This window comes from Xyrauchen texanus, chromosome 32 (genome assembly GCF_025860055.1).
Source record: "Xyrauchen texanus isolate HMW12.3.18 chromosome 32, RBS_HiC_50CHRs, whole genome shotgun sequence".
NCBI lineage: Eukaryota > Metazoa > Chordata > Actinopteri > Cypriniformes > Catostomidae > Xyrauchen > Xyrauchen texanus.
Genome location: NC_068307.1, coordinates 29495684 through 29519230, shown reverse-complemented (window position 1 = coordinate 29519230; position 23547 = coordinate 29495684). Strand labels below are relative to the sequence as shown.

Here is a 23547-nt window from a genome sequence, read left to right as displayed (position 1 = left end):
AAAATAATTATTTGTCCTGAAAATAATTGTAGTGTAATGAAACGGTTTGACTGGTTTTTGTTATATGCTGAAAAACATGGAAACAATCAGGACTCGGAGAGGTGTCAAACACACACGCACTGATAAACAACATCTCTGTCATCTCTGCTGCAATTAAACAGTTGAAATATCAGTATAGTGCAAAATATGATTTGTTTTGTATTTGATGGCTATAATGTTAACTACAAAAACATTTGTGTGGTAAACTTTAGATAAGAACGGTCGGAACGCTGATGAGGTGGAAACGCATCATCACAGTCTGTGAATCGAGTCCATTAAGACACAAAAGGCGACGATTTAATGAAATATAGTCTGTATGTGCTGCACGCTTCAATATGAATGTGTGAAACCGGCTGCTCATACACTGGAAACATCGTGATCATCACGTGCACTGAAGCGTGCAGCACATACAGACTATATTTCATTCAATCATATTCACACTGAGAGGTGAGAAACTACCTTCAAAAACACAGAAAAGCCAAAAGAAAAGCTTGAAAGTTCGCATGAAATGGGGGAAAAATACATAAATACTTTACTACTGTATAGTTATGTTAACTATAATTAAACAATAATAATAACAACAACAATAATGCATAAAATAAATATCTCACATCTGTGATGTTCTGTTCCTCTGACCTAAATATCTCGTGCTTCAAACTTTGTTGTGAGGATTTAGTATAGACTTACACACACATATATAAACAAACACACATAAAAAAGTGGTTATCCACATAGAAAATGAAAAACAATATTATAATGCAATTTAAATTACTAAATACAACAAAACAATATTGTCTCTCTCTCCTAACCGTTGTTGAAACCCTCCAGGAAGGCCAAATATCTGCTCCATTTCTTCCTGTATGCCTCTATGTTACCCACCCATCTGTGAGTTATTTCCTCGAAAAACACTTCCTTGCCAAATTCAGTACACCCCTCCTGAAAGGAGGGAGAACCAGCTGCCTTCCATTATTTGCCCCCAATCATCACACTGGATAGAACCCACTTTTTTATATATATTTGTCATTTATATCAATGAGTGTCCCATCTCCCAAAATACACATGCCAAGACCTCACTGATAAAGTTCTGGACTTCCGACCAGAACTCCTGAATGTTCGCACAGAACCAAAAGGCACAGGAAATTCAATATGTCCTTTGAGCAAAGCTACACACACTGGGTCAGTTGTCACAGCAGAATTTGCTCCAAACTCAAGAGACTCAAAGCCGGCTCTATAAAATGGGAATTTGCACCGGGAGACAAAGGACATGTATTACTCCCCACATCAAGCTCAAAATTGCTCGCCAAGTTGCAAGGACCCTTTGAGGTTACATGGCGAGTCGGGGATCTTGAGGTTAAGTGAATGGATAGAGGCGGAATATTAAATTATGTAGAGAGGCGGTCCCCATGTCCATGGCGACAGTCCCAGCTCTGGATTTTGCCAAATTACAAAACGAGTTTGCGTACGTGATCTCTCCTCTTCCCGGTCGTACTCATACAACACCATATCGAGACCCCACCGGGAGTGGTAGTGCATAGTCGGCCATACCGCTTGCCCTAACATAAGAAAAAAGTGATTTGGGACGAATTAAAGGCAATGCTCGAAATGGGGGTAATAGAAGAATCAATTCACAGTGATTGGGCCAGCCCGGTTGTTCTTGTACCTAAGATTGACGGGTCAGTCCAGTTCTGTGTTGATTACCGGAAAGTCAACGCAGTGTATAAATTCGACACATACCCGATGCCCCGAATTGACGAACAGCTCGATCAGTTGGCTCAATTTTATTCGACAATGGATTTAAATATGGGATATTGGCAGATCCCCTTAACTCCACTATCCCAAGAAAAAACTGCCTTTTCCAACCGTTCCGATTACACGAATTCGTCACTCTTCCGTTCGGTTTGTTCGGGGCTCCCGCTCGTTCCAGCGTCTCATGGATAAGATTCTTCGGCCACACGCTGCATATAACGCCACCTATTTAGATGACATCATTATATACAGTACTGATTGGCATATGCAGCATCTGAGAGCCGTTCTGAGGTCGTAGATGTGGGCGGTCTCATAGCAAACCCGAAAAAGTGCACAATTGGATGGGTGGAAGTTGTCTGGCCTTCATCCTCCACTCGGATCACGCCCAGCTTCAGTGACTCCACCGCATGAAGGTTGCCAATGCCTGGATCACTCGTTGGTACCTGCCACTTTAGCCCTTCTAGTTTAAGGTGGTCCACAAGCCGGGGCCACAGACGGTTGTGGCTTATTTCCTCTCCAGGAATGAGGTAATGTGGTCATGTGTCTGTCACTGGAGAAAGAGGAAGCGGTAATGACTGTCACCTGGTGACTGTTAACACTAAATACCTGTGTCTCATTACAGTGACGATGGAGATGGGCCTGAAAAGGCTGCCGAAAATGCTGGAGAGACAGAGAGAGTAAGGGACAGAGAAACAGGAAGTTGTGAAGCTGAAAACACTTACGGACTTACCTGGACTGCCACCCCGCTTCCCACTTCCTTCTTGCTGGAACTTTTCCACTGTGAAAACAAACTGCATTGTTTATCCTTTTGATCTTTCATTTTAAAAATGTATTTTAAATAGATATTTTTCTCCAAAATGCATTTTCCATAATTATTGGCACCCTTGAATTCAATACTATGTGCAGCCTCCCTTTGCCATGATAAGAGCTCTGTTGCTCATCTCCTATAATGCAGAATGAGTTTGGAGAACACCTGGCAAGAGATCTGAGCCCATTCCACAGAATCTCTCCAGACCCTTTAAATTCAGAGGTGCATGTCAGAGGTACACTCCTCTTCAGTTCACCCCACAGGTGTTCTATGGTGTGCAGGTCAGGGCACTGGGACGGCCATGGCAGAACCTTGATTTTGTGGTCAGTGAACCATTTTTGTGTTGATTTTCATGTGTGTTTTGGATCATTGTCCTGCTGGAAGATCCAACCAGGACCCATTTCAGCTTTGTGGCAGAGGCAGGTTATGATATATTATCTGAGGGTATATGATAGAGTCCATGATGCCATGTATCTGAACCAGATGTTCGGGACCTCTGGCAGAAAAACAGTGATGTAGGTGATGTCTGATATTTATTTTATTAGACTTTCTGACCCAAATAATTTCTGTAGTTCTCCAGCTGTGATCCTTGGAGATGTTTTGGCCACTTGAACATCCTCCTCACTGTGTGTGGAGCCGATATAGACCCGCGTCCTCTTCCAAACCCATTCCTAACATCTCCCGTTGATTGGAACTGCTTCATTATTGCCCTGATGGTGGAAACGGGTTTCTTCATGCTTTAAATCTTTTCTTATAGCCACTTCCCATTTTGTGAAGCTCAACAATCTTTTGCGGCGCATCAGAACTTGATTCTTTAGTGTAACACACTGTGAGTGATGATTAAGGGAATTTGGCCTGTGTGTTACCTCATATTTACTCCCCTGTGAAACAGGAAGTCATGGCTGAACAATGTCATGTTCCTTGTCACCCAGATGCACTAAACAATGTGTAATATAATAGAAATATACTTCAGATATGTGTTACTCATTAGAATTTCTAGGGGTGCCAATAATTGTGGCCAACGTGTTTTGGAGGAAAACATTTATTTAATAATGCGATTCCCACAGTATATATCTATATTTGCTCTGGTGGTTCAGATGTCGTCCACACTGACAGCATGAGTGATTCTGCTGAGGTACTGTGTACTTTAAATACTGAATCACAATTTATCATATATTCTAAAGATTCTTTGTGTTTTCTATAATTCCAATTTTTTCTAAATGACATTGAATGATCTCCACAATAGTTTCAAAGGTCTTAAATTCTGTTGAAAGCTTATAATTGTATTCTTGATCGTATTCTATTGGACAGGATGAAGAGGAGTCGATGGATGAAACCTTCCTGTATGAAGGAACTTTAAGAGACTTTATGCAGGCATTTGGTTTCCTCACAAATACACAAAACTATGTCTAGCAAATGCACAAGCATTGATTCACTTCTGTGTTGTGGATTTTATTCTGTCTTTCTCAAACAAAGATTTGATTCAAACTGAGACAATAGACAAATGCTCACGTGTTGACATGACTGTGTGACCAATCAGAAGCAAAGACCAGCCAACAATGTGTCTATTGTGGATTCAAATTAAATGAGTGTGTGTGTGTGTGTGTGTGTGTGTGTGTGTGTGTGTGTGTGTGTGTGTGTGTGTGTGTGTGTGTGAGAGTGTGTGAGTGTGTGTGTGTGTGTTCGTGTGCGCGTGTTCGTGTGTGCGTGCGTGAGTGTTCGTGTGTGTGCGCGCGCGCGCTCGCGAGTGTGTGTGTGTGTGTGTGTGTGTGTGTGTGTGTGTGTGTGTGTGTGTTGCGTGTGCGCGTGCGCGTGTGTGTGTTCACAGTCACACAGATGGAGTCGGGCAGTGTCGTGTACGGAGCCTCTCTGGCCGGTGCGGGATTTGATCTCATTAAATTCATCAAACAGCCTCAAACTATCACACGAATCTTCTGCTGGGTGAGTCACATGTATCACTTAAAACTCACGTCACGAGACTGACTGATCGATAATCGACAGCAGATCATATGGTCAGTTTAAAGTGCTAGTGTGTGTAACTGTAGGGGGTCATGTGGGTGTTTATGGCACTTTTAACGATACTTAATGAAACTTCGTTCCTGAAAACGGTATGATGATCATTATTTGATCGTTTGTTTGTTTGTTTGTTTGTTTGTTTGTTTGTTTATTTATTTATTTATATTTAAGTTCATAGTCACTCAGTGTGTATCGGTTCAAGTGTAGAAGTCAGTTATGTTTTTATTGTGACTATTGGCCCATAATAAATATAAATATAAATAATAAAAAAAAGTGTTTCTTGTTTGTCACTTTCAGGACGGAAATCAAACAACTGTCTATTTAACGAGTTCCTGTAATAATTTACTCTCATTTGAATGATTATATTGAAATATATGAGATGCAACACTACATTTGGTTTCAGTCATTAAATGTTAATTAAACACATGGACATGAATACATGTTAAACTGCAGGATCATTTATAATGGACAAATGAAAGCAAAAGTTCATCAAAAACAGCGAGAACCCTAAAATACTTTCCCCTCTAAACATTCATATATAGATTCATAGAGACTTTATACGTCAACTGTCCTGAATATAATCCCCTCTCAAAGCCACTTCCTTTAGCCAGCACATGACATGTTTAGATGACCGGTCCAGATGTAAATCAGTGCTTTTGGTTTCACTCATTTGTTTACAAGCCTCAGAAAGGTTTGCACACAATCACTGAGTCTGAACTAGTCTGTCAGGAGTTTAATGTGTCTGATATGTTTGACCACTGCAAGGACAGAATGTGCCCTCAAGTGCCCAGTGCTGACATGTAAACACAGCAGATGGCATGAAACACGAGAGGCCTGCGCCTACAGAACCGCTCCTGCGCTGCACAACAACAACCTCAAACACACGAGAACTTTCATTTCATTGAGTTTTTGATCACTACACAGTTTCTGTCCCTCTATTCATATTACTGATAGTTTTCATGACTTCACTATTAATCTAAAATGTGAGAAAGTCACAATAAAGAAAGTAGCCGTGACTTTACAGTGAACCATTAGTGGTCATTTGTGCTGGTGTTTTCATACGTTCTACACTTTGATTTCTGTCACATCAGTTGTTTTCAGATGCTCTGATCTCCTGCACGACACATTTGCATGAAAGCACATCAACAGAAATCAACGAAACGTGCAACTTTGACCTCCTCAATGTTTCCATCATCCTCTCATTGTAGACTCAATCATTTCTCACTCCGCTTTTCTTGCCTTGGTAACTTTGGTCAAATGATACTGAATGGTGTTGGGGAGTAATAAACTATAAGAAGTGATGCTACTAACTTAAAAACATTCTCAGTAGCGTGACAGTCCTTCAGCTATTTTCACAATAGTGTCTCTTTTCTAGTAACGAGCTGCATTTTGTGTGAGTAGTGCTGTAGTGGCACAAAACGCTAAATATGTCATGTTGTATTACAAATGCAGCAGTGGAGCAGATTCATTTATGTAGTGCTGGAATAACCACATCATTTAAAGGGACAGTTCACCCAAAGAAGAAAGTTCTCTCATCATTTACTCACCCTCATGCCATCCCAGGGTCAGTAGGGGCCACAACTTTGGAGCTCAAAATGAACATACAGACAGCATTAAAGTAATCCATAAAGTAATCCTTTTTACTGTAAATTCTCCTCCCTGCCCAGTAGGTGGCGATTTGTACAAAGAATGTGGATCGACAAAAACAAAAGAAGAACGTTGAAGTGAAAGTGGAGATTTATAGTAAAAAGGATTTCAATATTGATCTGTTTCTCACACACACACACACACACACACACACACACACACACACACACACACACACACAGGGATGGATTAATCACCGGGTCTCAGGGGCCTCTAAACCCAAAGGGCCCCAAACTCTAAATTAATCAACAGTATAGAGAACTTTAAAATGTTTAAATCCTGCATGCATTTAATGTTTAATGATAAAGAGAAAGTGTCTTAAATACCTAAATATGTGCATGGGAACCTTTTGTAATATTCGGTTAACGGCGAGAGTTCACGAAGGGTTAATGTGTTATTATCGGGAATAAAGAAGGTTTACTGTCGTGGATGCGTCAAACACAATCTCAGATTGCAGAGAATAAAGTGCACAGTGAGCTTTGAGCCTAAATAACACAATACATCTTCAAATGATGAAATCACATAAAAAAAAAACATGGACTCACCGTTTATCGATTTGTGACGGCAGCGCAACAAATGCTGAAACACGACGCAGGTCCTTCTTGAAAAACTGACCTGAACCTGCTCCAAAACATCCAGGTTTGTCGCGTACCGTCAGACTCAGATCAGGTTGAAGACCTCTAAACACGTGCAGAATAACCCAGTGGTGATTTTGGTATTTGAACAGTTTGGATCAGTTAAACATTAAAAAGTACATATAATTGGTCGTGTAAGACATTACTCAAAACATTTCCATCAATGTGAAAAATCCAACCAAATCTGCCAAGTGTCCTGTAGCACATGAACATGAACATAGTCACATGACACGTCATGGGGGTCTTAATCCGTCCTTGCCCACATCTATCATATCACTTCTGCAGACATGGATATAACCGCTGGAGTCGGATGGATTACTTTTATGCTGCCTTTATTTGCTTTTTTAGCTTCAAAGTTCTGGTCACTATTCACTTGCATTGTATGAACCAACAGAACTGAAATATTCTTCTATACATCTTCGTTTGAGTTCTGCAGAAGAAAGAAAGTCACACATCTGGGATGGCATGAGGGTGAATAAATGATGAGAGAATTGTATTTTTTGAGGTGAACTGTCCCTTTAATTGAGTCGGTTTAGATGAATAAGTTCTATGAACTGATTAAACAAACGATTCCCTTATAAATAGCATTAGGAACTTTGATTGATTTTAGTGAGTCGATTCTTTTGGACAGTTCAGGTAAATGAACTAGTTCACATATATGATTCACTGATTCTTCTTTGGGGTGCAGGACTTTTTTTTTTTAAAGCAAAATAATTTGTTTATTGCTGCTGTTTATCACTATATTTACATTCAGTTAAATAAAATAGGGTGTTTTCTAAAAATAGGCCAATCTGATTTCAACTGATGTTTTATTAGAGTATAAAAAGCTTTTATTTATGTTCAATTCAGTGTTGTCACATTTGTTTTACACTCCATGATTATACTACAGTAATGCTGCACATAGTAACAATGGTTTTACTATAGTAATATTGTAGTTACCATGACTACAGTAACCATGGATAGTTTTGTGGTTACTGTGATTTTACAAAAAAAAAAACACGATTAATCTACGGTTACTATAGTACAACATGGTTAATTTCTGTAAAGCAATGTAACCCTAATTAAATAATAATAACTAATATCAGGTGATATTATTGAATTCTTATATTATTCAGGATTAAATAATATAATTTGATTTGTTGAATATCTAAAAATATTTTGTCTTTAAATAGCTTGTGTTGATTTTGTTAACCCTTTAAGCTCAGATGGGCCCACGAGAAAAAATATTAACAAAATATTAATAATTACAGTCTTGATCAACACAATATAAGTGTCGTTTGAAAGTTTATAAGCTGTACTTTATAATGCATGTAGACATTATGACCAAAACTGGACAAGTGCAGATTAATCAGAAGTGCTCTGTACTGATTTTGATTTTTAAATGTAATGTCAATATTATTGTAATCAGTAAAAACATCAAACTGATCAAATATTCATGTGTCATATGTTGCTGTAAAGCTCTCAGAGTAAAACACGGAAATATGGAAAGTAATAGTGAAGTATGTCTTTGACATTTATGTTTCATGTGAACAAGCTTTACTCATATCCCACGTTTTCACTTATTCATGAAAAATAAACGGAACATAAAATCTCACATAACGATTATTTAGAGTCTGTGATTATCTTTCAATCGAGTCCACACACAAGATAATCAGATGTATAGATCATTAGATAATCCACATGAAGCACAATGTTACAAATACACGACACAGACTCAATGATGACTCAAATGACACAGAATGAAACTCATTCTGTGAAATCTCATGACTAAAATCATGTCTGCATGCTATGCAAACCTTTAGTCATTGTTGTGTTTGCATGTGTAATTAGTTCTTATGTACAATTATTATCTTTTATTTGTTTGGAGATGTTTTTAGACACTATGATCAATTATATTTGTAATGTTGTAACTTTTGATTGTTTTGTCGTATCAATGCAAAATTGTTCTTGTTACAGTTGACATGATTGGGGACAAAATTGTAAGGGGTTAAAAGGAAAGGAGGTGAGAACGGGCTTGACGATATAAATAATAGTTTTAAACTGAACCAAAAACACACAAACATAAACAGTGAGTGCTGGTGGCATAGTGGCTAAAGCACATAACTGGTAATCAGAAGGTTGCTGGTTTGATCCCCACAGTCACCACCATTGTGTGCTTGAGTAAGACACTTAACTCCAGGTTGCTCCGGGGGGGATTGTCCCTGTAATAAGTGCACTGTAAGTCACTTTGGATAAAAGCGTCTGCCAAATGCAGAAATGTAAATGTAAACACACAGAGCAGCTGCCTGTATCTCCTTTAACCCTCGCGCACCCCATCAGGCTTTATTTACACACTGAGATATATAATGTCAAATCAGAAGGCTGAGAGTCTAAGAATGTGTCATAATCTATATCATATATTTTTTAAAAGTTTTCTTTACAATGGCACCAAACCCTCGACTCTCCTTGTTTATTTTGTCGAGTTATAAGCCTTTAATATTTGGTATGCCACAGAAACAGGAAAACACCCTCAGAGCAGTAAGGGTTAATAGCTTGTAGAGTAGATTGACTGTCGTTTAACTACTTTAAGTTATGAGTATTGTTGCTTGGGAAGCTTACATTTTTAAAGTAGTTTCCCCAACACTGATATTATTAGAATCCATAGTTAATCTAGAATCATTTACATGTATCAGAATGTAACGTCTACAGAGATGTGCAATAACAATATAAGACTTGTGATGCAGCTATTACAATAAACAGACATAGTATAGCAACACACATCCATTCTGCACACCTTAGCAACAGCATAGCATCATGTTTGGTAGTTGTGCATGGCCGAGCATCACTTACATTTTCTCCAGAAATGTACAAATCGAGTTTGTTATTTCTGTGTCATAAGTTTCACTTCTCTCTCCGTGACAGGTGTTTTCCATTGTGGTATTTGCCTCTATAACAGCTGAAGGTTACGTGAACGGCAGCAATGAACAGCAGGTCAGGTGTGTCTTCAACAGGAATGACGGGGCGTGTCATTACGGGGTCGGCATCGGTGTCATCGCCTTCCTGGCGTGCGTAGCCTTCCTATTGGCTGATGCTTACCTGCCTTTGATGAGCAATGCTCAGGATAGGAAGTATGTTGTGATGGCTGATTTGGCATTCTCAGGTGAGACGTTTGTCTACATTTCTGATGTATGGCACACAAAAATGGCAAAAGCTTGCTAAAATCACAAGCTCCGATCTGATTGGCTGGCTTTTCATTTGTGGTTCATCACATTAAATATTTTGACTGACAAGAGACACTAAGAAGCAATATTTCAAATGTACCATCCCCTAAATGTCACAGATAATCAAAATAAACTGTGATTGGCTGCTTTACATGTCAGTCAGACGGTCTCTTCCTGTCTTATTTGGCGGTTCTTGTCCAGAATAAACTGCAATGTGGACCAGATTTATGCTGATAGTCAAAAGTTTGGCTACATATGGTTTGACTGTAGTTGAAAGTCAATATTCCCTAAAGCCACTGATGTATGAATTAGAAAGTCTCCATCACCAGGGATTGTTTTTTTTTTTTAACTCCCCAATTTGGAACGTCCAATTCCCAATATGCTTTAAGTCCTCATGGTGGCATAGTAACGCTCTTCAATCCGGGTGGCGGAGGATGAATCTCAGTTGCCTCCACGTCTGAGACCGTCAATCTGCGCATCTTATCATGTGACTTGAGTGTGTTACCGTGGAGACATAGCGCGTGTGGAGGCGTCACACTATCCTCCGCGGAATCCACACACAACTCACCACACGCCCCACCGAGAGTGAGAACCACATTATAGCGATCACGAGGAGGTTACTCCATGTGTCTCTACCCTCCCTAGCAACCGGGCCAATTTGGTTTCTAAGGAGATCTGACTGGAGTCACTCAGCACACCCTAGATTCAAACTCACGACTCAAGCGGTGATATTCTCGCTGAGATATCCAGACCCCTTCACCAGGGATTGTTGATGTATATCGTGGTTTTAGAATGACACAGATCAGAGGAAGTGGAGTGGAAAAGCTCAGTCCATGTCATAATCTCTGTGTGTGTGTTTGCTCTGTAAATCAAAGGTTCGTGTATTTATCAAGATCTGTTTCTACACAAGAGAATATCAAACAACAGACACTGAAAAAAGTGTCCTAAAACTATTTAGAATGATTTTGTACAGACTGACAGTGTCTCTTGTCTCTGTTGTTCAGGGTCCTGGACGTTCCTGTGGTTTGTGTGTTTCTGTCTCATGTCAGATCAGTGGTCAAAGACCCTTGACATCCGTGGCATTCCCACAGACGCTGTCCATGCTGTCATCGCCTTTTCATTCTTTTCCATCGCCTCATGGGTGAGTGAGATGATTCTGTTAAACTTATCCCAGAAATATACTCAAATTAAAATGTCCTTTATTGGCATGACATACTTCTTAATAAGTATTGTTGCAAGAAAAATTATGAACCCTTTCAATTACCTGCATTTATGTGTACATTTGTCTTTTAATCCTGTTTGAACTTCATCTAAATTACAATAATGAACAAACACAATCTGTTTTAATTAATAACACAAATTATTGTATTGTTCTTGTATATGTTGAATACATCATTCGAACATTCACAGTGTAGGTTGGGAAAATGTATGTGAACCCCTAGGCTAATGACATCAACAAAAGCTAATTAGAGTCAGAAGTTGGCAAACTTGGCATCCAATTAATGAAACGAGATTTGAGGTGTGTGAATGGAGATGATTTAGTACTATAGGTACTCTCTCTAGAAGTGGCCATTAGATATTCATCTGTCCACAGTGAGACAAACTGTCTATAAATGGAGATGATTTAGTACTATAGGTACTCTCTCTAGAAGTGGCCGTTAGATATTCATCTGTCCACAGTTAGACAAACTGTCTTTAAATGGAGATGATTTAGTACTATAGGTTCTCTCACTAGAAGTGGCCGTTAGATATTCATCTGTCCACAGTTAGACAAACTGTCTATAAATGGAGATGATTTAGTACTATAGGTACTCTCTCTAGAAGTGGCCATTAGATATTCATCTGTCCACAGTGAGACAAACTGTCTATAAATGGAGGTGATTTAGTACTATAGGTACTCTCACTAGAAGTGGCTGTTAGATATTCATCTGTCCACAGTTAGACAAACTGTCTATAAATGGAGATGATTTAGTACTATAGGTACTCTCTCTAGAAGTGGCCGTTAGATATTCATCTGTCCACAGTTAGACAAACTGTCTATAAATGGAGATGATTTAGTACTATAGGTACTCTCTCTAGAAGTGGCCGTTAGATATTCATCTGTCCACAGTTAGACAAACGGTCTATAAATGGAGATGATTTAGTACTATAGGTACTCTCACTAGAAGTGGCCGTTAGATATTCATCTGTCCACAGTTAGACAAACTGTCTATAAATGGAGATGATTTAGTACTATAGGTACTCTCTCTAGAAGTGGCCGTTAGATATTCATCTGTCCACAGTTAGACAAACTGTCTATAAATGGAGATGATTTAGTACTATAGGTACTCTCTCTAGAAGTGGCTGTTAGATATTCATCTGTCCACAGTTAGACAAACTGTCTATAAATGGAGATGATTTAGTACTATAGGTACTCTCTCTAGAAGTGGCCGTTAGATATTCATCTGTCCACAGTTAGACAAACTGTCTATAAATGGAGGTGATTTAGTACTATAGGTACTCTCTCTAGAAGTGGCTGTTAGATATTCATCTGTCCACAGTTAGACAAACTGTCTATAAATGGAGATGATTTAGTACTATAGGTACTCTCTCTAGAAGTGGCCGTTAGATATTCATCTGTCCACAGTTAGACAAACTGTCTATAAATGGAGGTGATTTAGTACTATAGGTACTCTCACTAGAAGTGGCCGTTAGATATTCATCTGTCCACAGTTAGACAAACTGTCTATAAATGGAGATGATTTAGTACTATAGGTACTCTCACTAGAAGTGGCCGTTAGATATTCATCTGTCCACAGTTAGACAAACTGTCTATAAATGGAGATGATTTAGTACTATAGGTACTCTCACTAGAAGTGGCCGTTAGATATTCATCTGTTCACAGTTAGACAAACTGTCTATAAATGGAGATGATTTAGTACTATAGGTACTCTCACTAGAAGTGGCCGTTAGATATTCATCTGTTCACAGTCAGACAAACTGTCTATAAATGGAGATGATTTAATACTATAGGTACTCTCACTAGAAGTGGCCGTTAGATATTCATCTGTTCACAGTCAGACAAACTGTCTATAAATGGAGATGATTTAGTACTATAGGTACTCTCTCTAGAAGTGGCCGTTAGATATTCATCTGTCCACAGTTAGACAAACTGTCTATAAATGGAGATGATTTAGTACTATACGTACTCTCTCTAGAAGTGGCTGTCCAGTGAAGATGACTCAAAGGGAACACCGCAGAATGCTCAATGAGGTAAAGAAGAACCCAAGAGTGACCGATAAAGACTTGAAGGAATCATTGGAACTGGTGAACATCTCTGTTCATGAGTCCACTCTACAGAAAACATTAAACAGGTGTTCATGGCAGGACATCATGAAGGAAGTGCTGCATTTCAACAAAAACATTGCTGTACACCTGAGGTTTGCCGAAGACCACCTCTAACGCCACTAATGTTTTGTGGACTGATGAAACTAAGGTTGAATTGTTTGGGAAGAACAGCAGCACTACGTATGGTGTAAAAAGGGCAACACATACCAACATGAGAACATCATCCCAACGGTGAAGTACGGTGGTGGAAGCATCATTATTTGAGGCTGTTTTGCTGCTTCAGGGTCTAGACTGCTTGCCATCATCAAGATAAAAATATATTCCCAAGTTTATCAAGATATCTATCCTACAGGATAATGTCAGTGTGTCTGTATGGGTGATGCAGCAGGACAATGACTCTAAACATCCAAATAAATCCACTACAGAAAAATAAAATCCTCTTTTTGGAGTCCAGATCTTAACCCAATAGAGATGCTGTGGAATGACCTCAAGAGAGCCGTTCACACCAGATATCTGAAGAATATTTCTGATCTGAAGCAGTTATGTGAGGAAGAATGATCCAGAATTCCTTCTGAACGTTGTGCCGGTTTAATCCGCTGCACAGGAAACACTTGATTGAGGTTATTGATGCCAAAGAAGGATCGACCAGTTATTAAATCCAAGGGTTCACTTACTTTTTCCACAACACTGTGAATGTTTAATGGGATGTTCAATAAAGACATGAAAGATTATAATTGTGTGTGTTGTTATCTTAAGCACATTGTGTTTGTCTATACTTGTGACTTTAATGAAGTTGAGATCACATTTAATGACCAATTCATGCAAAAACCAGCTGATTCCAGAGGGTTCACATACTTTTTCTTGCCACTGTATGAGAAGTTTTCCAGCTATGTGAGCTCAATTTCATGCCTCATTGCTTTCAGAAATGTGGCAGAGGGCATCTTATAACAGAAGGGGTGCTATCGAGCGCAACAGTGCCCGCCCGCTTTGTTCCTAAAGTATTTTTCCCATTTAATTTTCTCCTTAATGATTTAATAAAATCCTTCATAAGAGTTGTGTGTCATGACCCAAACCAACCAGCTCTGAGGTGAATCATAACAAACTTTTGAAGCAAACAAATATTTGAAAATCAGACAAACATACAAGACTGTGTACTTAACAACTTTAAAGAACGATTGAACTACAATCCCATGAAGCATTGCGAATGATGTAATCAAATTAAAAATAATAGAAAAGCATTGATTTAAAATTGTTGACTAAGTACACAAACAATATATTTACAGTTTATTGCAAAATATTCAGTAGTTTGAGAGTGTAGGTAGAGAGACTTGATTTGCGTTGTTAACGGTGCATCATGGGAGTGGGCGGAGCTGTTCTGATGCCATTCTCTGATTGGTGGACTTTCCCTGTCAGGATCATGGGTAGTGTATTTCTTCACTAGAAATAATGCAATTAAACACAATTTATTACAAATAGTTGAAAAGTTGAAAAGATGTGGACTGATGTCTTCAACAGAAGCATACACAATCAATTAACCTCAGAGCTCACGGTACGTCTGTCTTTAATGGTTTATAGTTGTCGTTAAAAATAAATTCCTCTATGGAGAAAATGAATGGGATCTTTACTTCTGAAACCAGACTGTAGTTACGTTTGGTAAACTGTCATCATCATTATAGCTAGTGCTCTGAATACATGAACATGTGGTTTAATGGCACAGACATTTAAAGAAAACTCTAGCGCCCCCTTCAGGACTGAGGTTTGGCACTACCACAGTAACTCAAGAACACACGTTAAGTATGTACTTGCCTCAGCGTTTGTGTACTCTCTAGTGTGATCTTGGCCTGATCGCCGTTTAAAAGAATATAAATGTGTTTCACACGACTCCTGCTCCAGTCAAGTCTTGTAATGTAAAGCTGATGTTTACTACAGTAAAAATACTGCGACTTCATATTGCTCAAGATAAATAGTATTAATTGTAAGGAATTATAATACTATTTCATATAATGTTTTGTTTCTTAAATTGACAGATGAATCTCTCTCGGTTTCTCTTGTAGGGTGTGTTAACTTATTTCGCTCTGGTGAGGTTTCGTCAGGGTGTTGAAGATGTGATGCAGAACCACACTGAGCCGCCCCCCAACCACACTGAGCCGTACCCGAGCGGCACATATACGCCACCGACATACCCGTCCTTCCAAAACACCCGTCCAGAAATCTACCAACAACCTCCCTTCATACCAAACCCTGATCCGGTCGGCCAGAGCAGCTATCAGCTGCCCACCTACTGACACGTGACAGCGATGTGGGAGGAGCCTCCACAGGCAGCCAATAGGAACTTTTGTTTGCGCCATAGAGATACTTTTTGCATGAGGCGATTAAAAGCTGTAAATATTTAAGAATTGATTTGTTTTTTAATTTATGTTGTTGTCTCATGTGACTTTAGGTTTTGAGTTTCAAATTTGCATCGATGAGTTTGAATTTGAAGAATTCTGTAGTAATTTACTGTGAAGCGACTGACGTCAGAGCGGGTTTATCGCCCATACTGAATCGCAACTGTGTGTTGTTTCTGTGTTGAACTATTCCTTTAACATTTCCACAGATACCGGAGCAGGAATGTGGTGTGTTGGTTTAGAAACAGACAGACACTGTGTTCATGAAAAGATCCGAATGACCCAGTTGCTGGTTATTGTGTTAGTGAAGGACTGGCCTGTTCAGAAGAAAACATCATGTAATTAAGCATGTAATTCACTGTAAAAATGTGCTACAGACTCCAGACTTGACACTATAACATCCTGTGACATTTTTCTCATCACCATAAAGAAAAATTAAAGCAGTTTTGGCTTGTGAATGAGGCTGTTGTCTTATCCGATCAGGAGTCCTGAAGTTTGAAGTGATTATTAATCTCATATTATGCTAAGAAACAATTTCCCTGGCTTGTATATTTAATATTTAATGCGTGAGTTCATTGACAGGCGAGGTCTTTATATTGACTCTTAAAGGTGCTGTTGGCGATTTCAGCCATGTTACTTCAACGAGAGTGAGCCGTTGAATTAGCCTCGCCCCCTCTTTCCAAAACCCGCCCTCCAATATCAAATGAGCTTTATTTCCAGACATCGAGTAGAAACAGTTGTTAAGAACAACAGCAGCTCAACGGCGCCCTCAACTGACAACTGTTATGAACAACATGGAATGACATTAAGCCTCAATAATTCTTTTTTGTTTAGCATTATTTTTATAGACAGTACCTCACCTGAGTGTGTAGCTGATATAAAATGATGATCTGAGGTTAGTTACATTATCATTAATTATTCTGAGCTGTTATGACAGACAACATCTGCACAAGTTGAGCCTGAAATTATTTTTTACTCCGAGTAACACTTAAATAGTTGTTGTTCTCCATCTGAATCGCTCATTTTGGCAGTTTTAATTGGCCTCTCGAGACCAGAAATAGTAAACAGGCCATTAGAATCATCACTGCCCAAAACTGTGGATACTATGAGAACGTATAAAATGATTGACAGGCAGAAAGCATCAAAGACGTCAGACACATTTTTGTTTGTTGTTTACAGAGTCTAGAGCGATCAAAGAGAGCGGTGAGATATCTCATGACACTTAGTAGGAACATTTTTTGCAAACCTTTCCATGAAAAAAAAATCACTTGCAGAACCTTTAAATCCCAAGAACTTTCACTCTTATGGGCAGGCCCGGATTACCCAATGGGCATTATGGGCACGGGCCCAGGGGCCCATAAGAGTGCAGAGATGCAGTCGGGAGATGGGAGAAAGTTGTAGTAAGTCAACCATCACTGCAGCCATCCACCAGTTGGGGCTTTATGGCAGAGTGGCCCGACGGAAGCCTCTCCTCAGTGCAAGACACATGAAAGCCCGCATGGAGTTTGCTAAAAAACACCTGAAGGACTCCAAGATGGTGATAAATAAGATTCTCTGGTCTGATGAGACCAAGATAGAACTTTTTGGCCTTAATTCTAAGCGGTATGTGTGGAGAAAACCAGGCACTGCTCATCACCTGTCCAATACAGTCTCAACAGTGAAGCATGGTGGTGGCAGCATCATGCTGTGGGGGTGTTTTTCAGCTGCAGGGACAGAACGACTGGTTGCAATCAAGGGAAAGATGAATGCGGCCAAGTACAGGGATATCCTGGACAAAAACCTTCTCCAGAGTGCTCTGGACCTCAGACTGGGCTGAAGGTTTACCTTCCAACAAGACAATGACCTTAAGCACACCGCTAAAATAACGAAGGAGTGGCTTCACAACAACTCCGTGACTGTTCTTGAATGGCCCAGCCAGAGCCCTGACTTAAACCCAATTGAGCATCTCTGGAGAGACCTGAAAATGGCTGTCCACCAACGTTTACCATCCAACCTGACAGAACTGGAGAGGATCTGCAAGGAGGAATGGCAGAGGATACCCAAATCCAGATGTGAAAAACTTGTTGCATCTTTCCCATTTTTTTGGCTGTATTAGATCAAAAGGGTGCTTCTACTAAATACTGAACAAAGGGTCTGAATACTTAGGACCATGTGATTTTTCAGTTTTTCTTTTTTAATAAATGTGCAAAAATGTCAACAATTCTGTGTTTTTCTGTCAATATGGGGTGCTGTGTGTACAATAATGAGGAAAAAAAATGAACTTAAATGATTTTAGCAAATGGCTGCAATATAACAAAGAGTGAAAAATTTAAGGGGGTCTGAATACTTTCCGTACCCACTGTAACTGGATTGGTAAAGGTGAGGCACTATGTGCTTGCATATGCCAGCTAGTCGCTCGCTATAGGTGTTACCAGCAAATAGTATCCAAAAATTTAAAAGCTTGATTGTGTGGGTGGGGTGGGGGGCCCTACAAGACATTGTGCCCAGGGGCCTCTGAATTCTTAATCCGGGCCTGCTTATGGGCAACCCTCTATAATGCAAGTAAATCATTACATTTATTTTCAATGTTTATTACACTCAGTTATTGATTAAAAACAACAAAGATTATTGTGATGTATTTCAGTGCAGTTTATTGAACAGGAATAAAATGTGGGGTGGTGATTTGGGTGTAGAGCGGAGGAGGGCCGGGCCGGAACAACAAACACCTTGTGCTGTGTGTCCCAAGATAACTGCACTGAAAATATCAATAATCTCCAGAGTTATCTGAAGCGTTGTGTTCATTAGTGATCACCTCAAAAATTCAGCCATGAATTCTGTCTCGAACAGAACCGCGAATTCACTGTTATTCCTCCTCAGCCAGCGGACCCGTAACCAAGGAAGTTTAGGATAAGGAACGACAGGTTTGAAGGAAAACAGACTGGAGCTATGAAAGTATATTTGGTGCGAATCAAATGAGCACCTGTGACTGTTATTTATAGATGTAGAGATTAGTCACACGTGTGTATCAGTACATTTAAAGTCACAGAGAAATGTATTTAAGAGTTGCAAGCTTGTAGATTTGTTTCTCTCCCACAAACACAACAACAGTTACACCTTCTCACATTCTTCATTGCAGGTGCACAAATCCCTTTCTACCAATCACAAACTAAGAAACTCATACACACACATTTGTGCAACAGTTGCTGCAATGATATAGTGCAAAACATGTGACGTCACGGACAGATTGCGCTCATCAGTAAATCAGTTTGTGAATTCATCCAATGAGAGTTGCACACTTGTAGAATATTTTCTCAAATACAAAAAAAAATTTCTTTGATATTTTTCTCGCACAAGTACAAAACTACAACTGCTTGAATCTGCTGCTACGAGTGTCAAACACTGTTTTTCGCGCGCTCTCACTTTTGCACCACGTGTCTGTGTAACATATGGAGCAGAAGTGATTTGCGCGGCGGGAACTGTTCAGAGATCAGAGAATTCTGGCCAATCAGACGAGCTCGTTTGGGCGCCTCACCATTGGCGGAACATGACGCACGAGCTGGCGATGGCTGGCAAATACCACTAAAGATATTTTTTTCTTTCTTTTTCTGAAATGATTCACTGTTATTCATTTGTTTATAGTTTATATATGCACGCTGGTCACTGCGGTCAAGCCAGTGCAGAAGAGAGCGAGTCTTACTATATTCCCCAAATCGCGTTTATTAAGTATTTGTCACGTGCTGGTGTTTATTAATGTGTTTGATTAGCCTGTGTGAAATCTGACTGGTTAAGACTCTTGGATGGGGCAGGTAAATATTTTATAACCAAAGTTTCATGAATTAAATGACATTAAATTTACATATTACATATAATAAATGTGACTTTTCTGCCAAGGATCTCTCATTGTCATTCATATGTACCTCATAATAAACTTTGAATTGTAAATCCTGGAGGTCAATTAAAAGTGCAGTGTTTGAGAATTAAAGACAACATCACCCCAAAATTATTATTGTTATTATTGTTGTTGAACTGAATACACATCAATAATAATTACTACAAAATTAACATCAACACTGAAATAAGAGCGTGCGCTTTATCTGTCAATCAGACGCACATACATGTTGCATTCGTTACTATAGCAACAATAAACTCATCATATATCAAATAAATAAAGACCATCATGCCATGGAAAGCAGGAGAGCTGTGTTATAAAATGTTCAGTGTAAAAATAGAATCGTTATAAATTCATGTTTTCTTTTTTAAATACTCTGATGGCAATGATGTAAACAACAACAACAACAACCCCCTTAGTTACAAATGCACTGTCTGATCCATGAGAAAGTGAAGTTCAATTAAATAATATCATAATATCTCAGCCTCCCCTTCTTTAATAGTGTTTTTATTTAGTTTTTAAATAAAGAAAATCTCAAATACATAACTTCATATCTTAAAGTGCTGAGTTCCTGTGTAAGTGTATGAACCACTGGTCAGTGTGTGTGGAACTGGCTGATGCAAGCGGCACCAAATTGGTCACGGCAGGTCTGATGACGTTTAAAAGAAAATATTGACCGGCTAAATTATTTTCATCAAACTGGCTCTTGCACCATGTAAAATACCCGAATTTGGAAAGTACCTTATTTGAGTTCAAAAAGACAAAAATGTTTTAAAAAGTTTACTCTGCGTTCCTGGGAGGGGTGCCAAAGCTGCAGTTACTTTGAAGTTATGTTGTTGTTTCTGTGATTATTTCAGTATGAATAGTTGAAAATGGTCATGTTCATGTTTTGATGCAATATATATATAATTGAGTTTTCCTTTCCTTGTTTTTATTTTTTATTGTCCAGAAAGCTTGTAACCATTGATGGTCCTCATGCCTCTGCAGAACTCCCAGGTGTCGTTCTGCCACAGCCTCTGCTCCAGCTTACTCCTATAATCATTTATAATTATTATTAATAATATTGCATTTTATTTATAGGTGCCTTTCAAGACACTCAAGAACACCTTCACCACACTATTGAGTTTTATAAACAGTCAATCACAGAAAGAGGGTGTGATAAGTGTTATGTAACCTGTGTTATGTCACAGTAGATACAAATGCAAATATGTCATTTTTAACTAATAAGACAAAAGTCTAATATGAGAAGCTCATTTTATTAGGTGTGTGTATCCGTGTGCAGCAGGTGCTGAAGACACAGGAGACACTGTTGTGCATGCTGATGGATTGTGCAGGAGTACAACAGCATGCCGAAAGTGCGGTTGTACTTTAAGATGCACATAGCTGTTATCTGAAATAAGAAAAGCAATCATTTAGACATCTTATCTATCGATCTTTCTTTTATTATTTAATTTTGTTTAAAAAATGAAGCAAGTTAACACTAAAAATAATAATTGATCAATTGTCACACATTATTCATACATTTCTGCATATGTACAGGGACATTTTTTTTTTTTTTCACATATCCCAGCTGGGGTCAGAGTGCAGGGTCAGCCATGATACGGCACCCCTGGAGCAGATAGGGTCAAGGGCCTTGCTCAAGGCGGTGTTGGGGCTTGAACCCCCGACCTTCTGGTCAGTAACCCAGAGCCTATATTATATCATATTTTTGTGTGAAAACATTAGTTATCATTTGAATTAATAACTTTTTAACATCCTGGGAAAAATCACTACATGCATATTTAAGCAGCCTCTGAACTTTAACCTTAAAAATAATTTATTAATAACTTTTTGTATTTAAAAAAAAATGTAAAACGTAAAAAAAATACCAATAAAATCAACAACATGAAATCAAGGGACAAACTAATTTTAAATGATTAAAATAATAAATATAAATTGTTGTTTTTTTGCACACTTGTTTTTGCACTAATGCTTTTATTAAAAATAAGTAAAATAAATACACAAATTAACTTTACATGTCATAGAAGTAGTGTACCAAATGAAGGGAACAAGGATATTTTTCAGGCAATTAACAATTTCAAATATATTTTCTAAAAAAAATGTGCAAAACAGAGTCAAGTCCATCCATCTTCAACCGCTTATCCGAAGTCGGGTCGCGGAGCAGCTGCTCCAGCAGGGGCCCCAAACTTCCCTATCCCGAGCCACATTAACCAGCTCTGACTGGGGGACCCCGAGGCATTCCCAGGCCAGTTTGGAGATGTAATCTCTCCACCTAATCCTGGGTCTTCCCCGAGGCCTCCTCCCAGCTGGACGTGCCTGAAACACCTCCCTAGGGAGGCGGCCAGGGTGCACCCTTACCAGATGCCCAAACCACCTCAACTGACTCCAGAGTCAAGTCATCTCATTTAATTAAAGGTTAAGTTATAGAATTACACACGCACATATATATATATATATATATATATATAGATGTAACCCTTTTTCGTCTGTGTGCTCCCCCATATGTCTCTGCGTTGTGTTTGAGTGATTGTTGAATGAGGAGGACACAAATATCGTGGTCGTCACAGTAATGAAGCTTTAATCTGCATCAGCCACTTTTGACAAGGAAAATAGAACTGTTAGTTTCCAATATCAAAAATAAAATGCATACAAAATTATAAAACGAAACAATATAGTTTTAGCTGCAGTATTAAACATTAAATAACAGGGGTTCTCAAAGACTGGAAAAATTATGAATAAAACCCAAAATACTCAGATAAACGTTAAAACAATATACAATATGCAGAAAAATATACCCCACCACATGGAATCCACAACCCATGAAATAACATCAGAAATACAAAACCATCCATCGCAAATAACTGCACCTATCTGTTAGTCAACATCTCCAACAGCAATATATCTCTTCAAACAACATGGATGGCCAATATAATCAAATAAATTAAATAGATGAAACAGAGAACAGTGAAAACCCTCCTTACCTTTTCACAAGGAAAATAGAACTGAATTAAACAACAGCTCCACACATGTGAGGGATCACTCACACAGTGAAACACTCAAGGAACACAGCTCCCCCCTAAGGCTGGGAGAAACATTTTACATATTTCCTACATCTGTATATATTTATTATTTGCTATTTGAACGTTTTTTCATGACTAGAAAAGTCAAGGGACATGTTTGTCAACATATTTTCTTATGGTCAAAAATAACCTGTACACTTTAATAATTCAAAAACGTTTTAAGCACCTCTTGGTACAAACATTTTTTTTTCAAGAGTTTTTCAGTATTTAAATTTGAAAAAGCCAATTCGAGTTCTTCAAGCACTGAGTACGAACCCTGTTAATATGACTTGAAGAGGTTTTGACTGTATTAGAATATCAATCAATAGTCACCCTTACCTTTGAACAAGGTGATGAGGGGTCCTGTATTGAATGAGAGATTGAGAAATCTGATGGCAGTTGGCAGCAAAAAATATCAGCTCCTGCTGTAACTTTCATTTTTGCCAGATAATTTATGTTTTTATGACTCAAACAATACTTAAATTATTGGAAACTAAACTAAGATCAAAAGAGGCAGAAGATATTTATGGTAAGACCTCTAAGAAACTTAAAGATCACATAAAATATTACATATAACCTAAACATCAAGCTAACTGCTAGCCAAGCTAACATAACATAACATGGCAGTTAAAACAGTTGATCACAGCTCGGGCCTGTCTAACCATGCGTTCAGACCAGAGGTGGGGAGAGCGTAAAAAATAGCTCTGGCTGCCCTGCCAACAACGCTATCGAAAATTCGTGGACGCACTGGCGTATTTGAAATAGGCGGCAACGTTCGTTGAGAATGCTTGGTTTTGTGAACTATATTTAAAGGG

The 23547-nt window shown here is 38.8% G+C and overlaps 1 protein-coding gene across 1 annotated transcript; it reads left to right on the top strand.

The window, feature by feature from the left end:
• Positions 1 to 4397: 4397 nt before the first annotated feature.
• LOC127626132 (synaptogyrin-2-like) lies at positions 4398 to 16241 on the top strand. The gene is made up of 4 exons (XM_052101707.1): positions 4398 to 4534; positions 9793 to 10030; positions 11096 to 11232; positions 15473 to 16241. Exons 1-4 carry the CDS (start codon positions 4430 to 4432, stop codon positions 15701 to 15703), a joined length of 711 nt encoding a protein of 236 aa, XP_051957667.1. The 5' UTR covers positions 4398 to 4429; the 3' UTR covers positions 15704 to 16241.
• The last annotated feature ends 7306 nt before the right edge of the window (positions 16242 to 23547 follow it).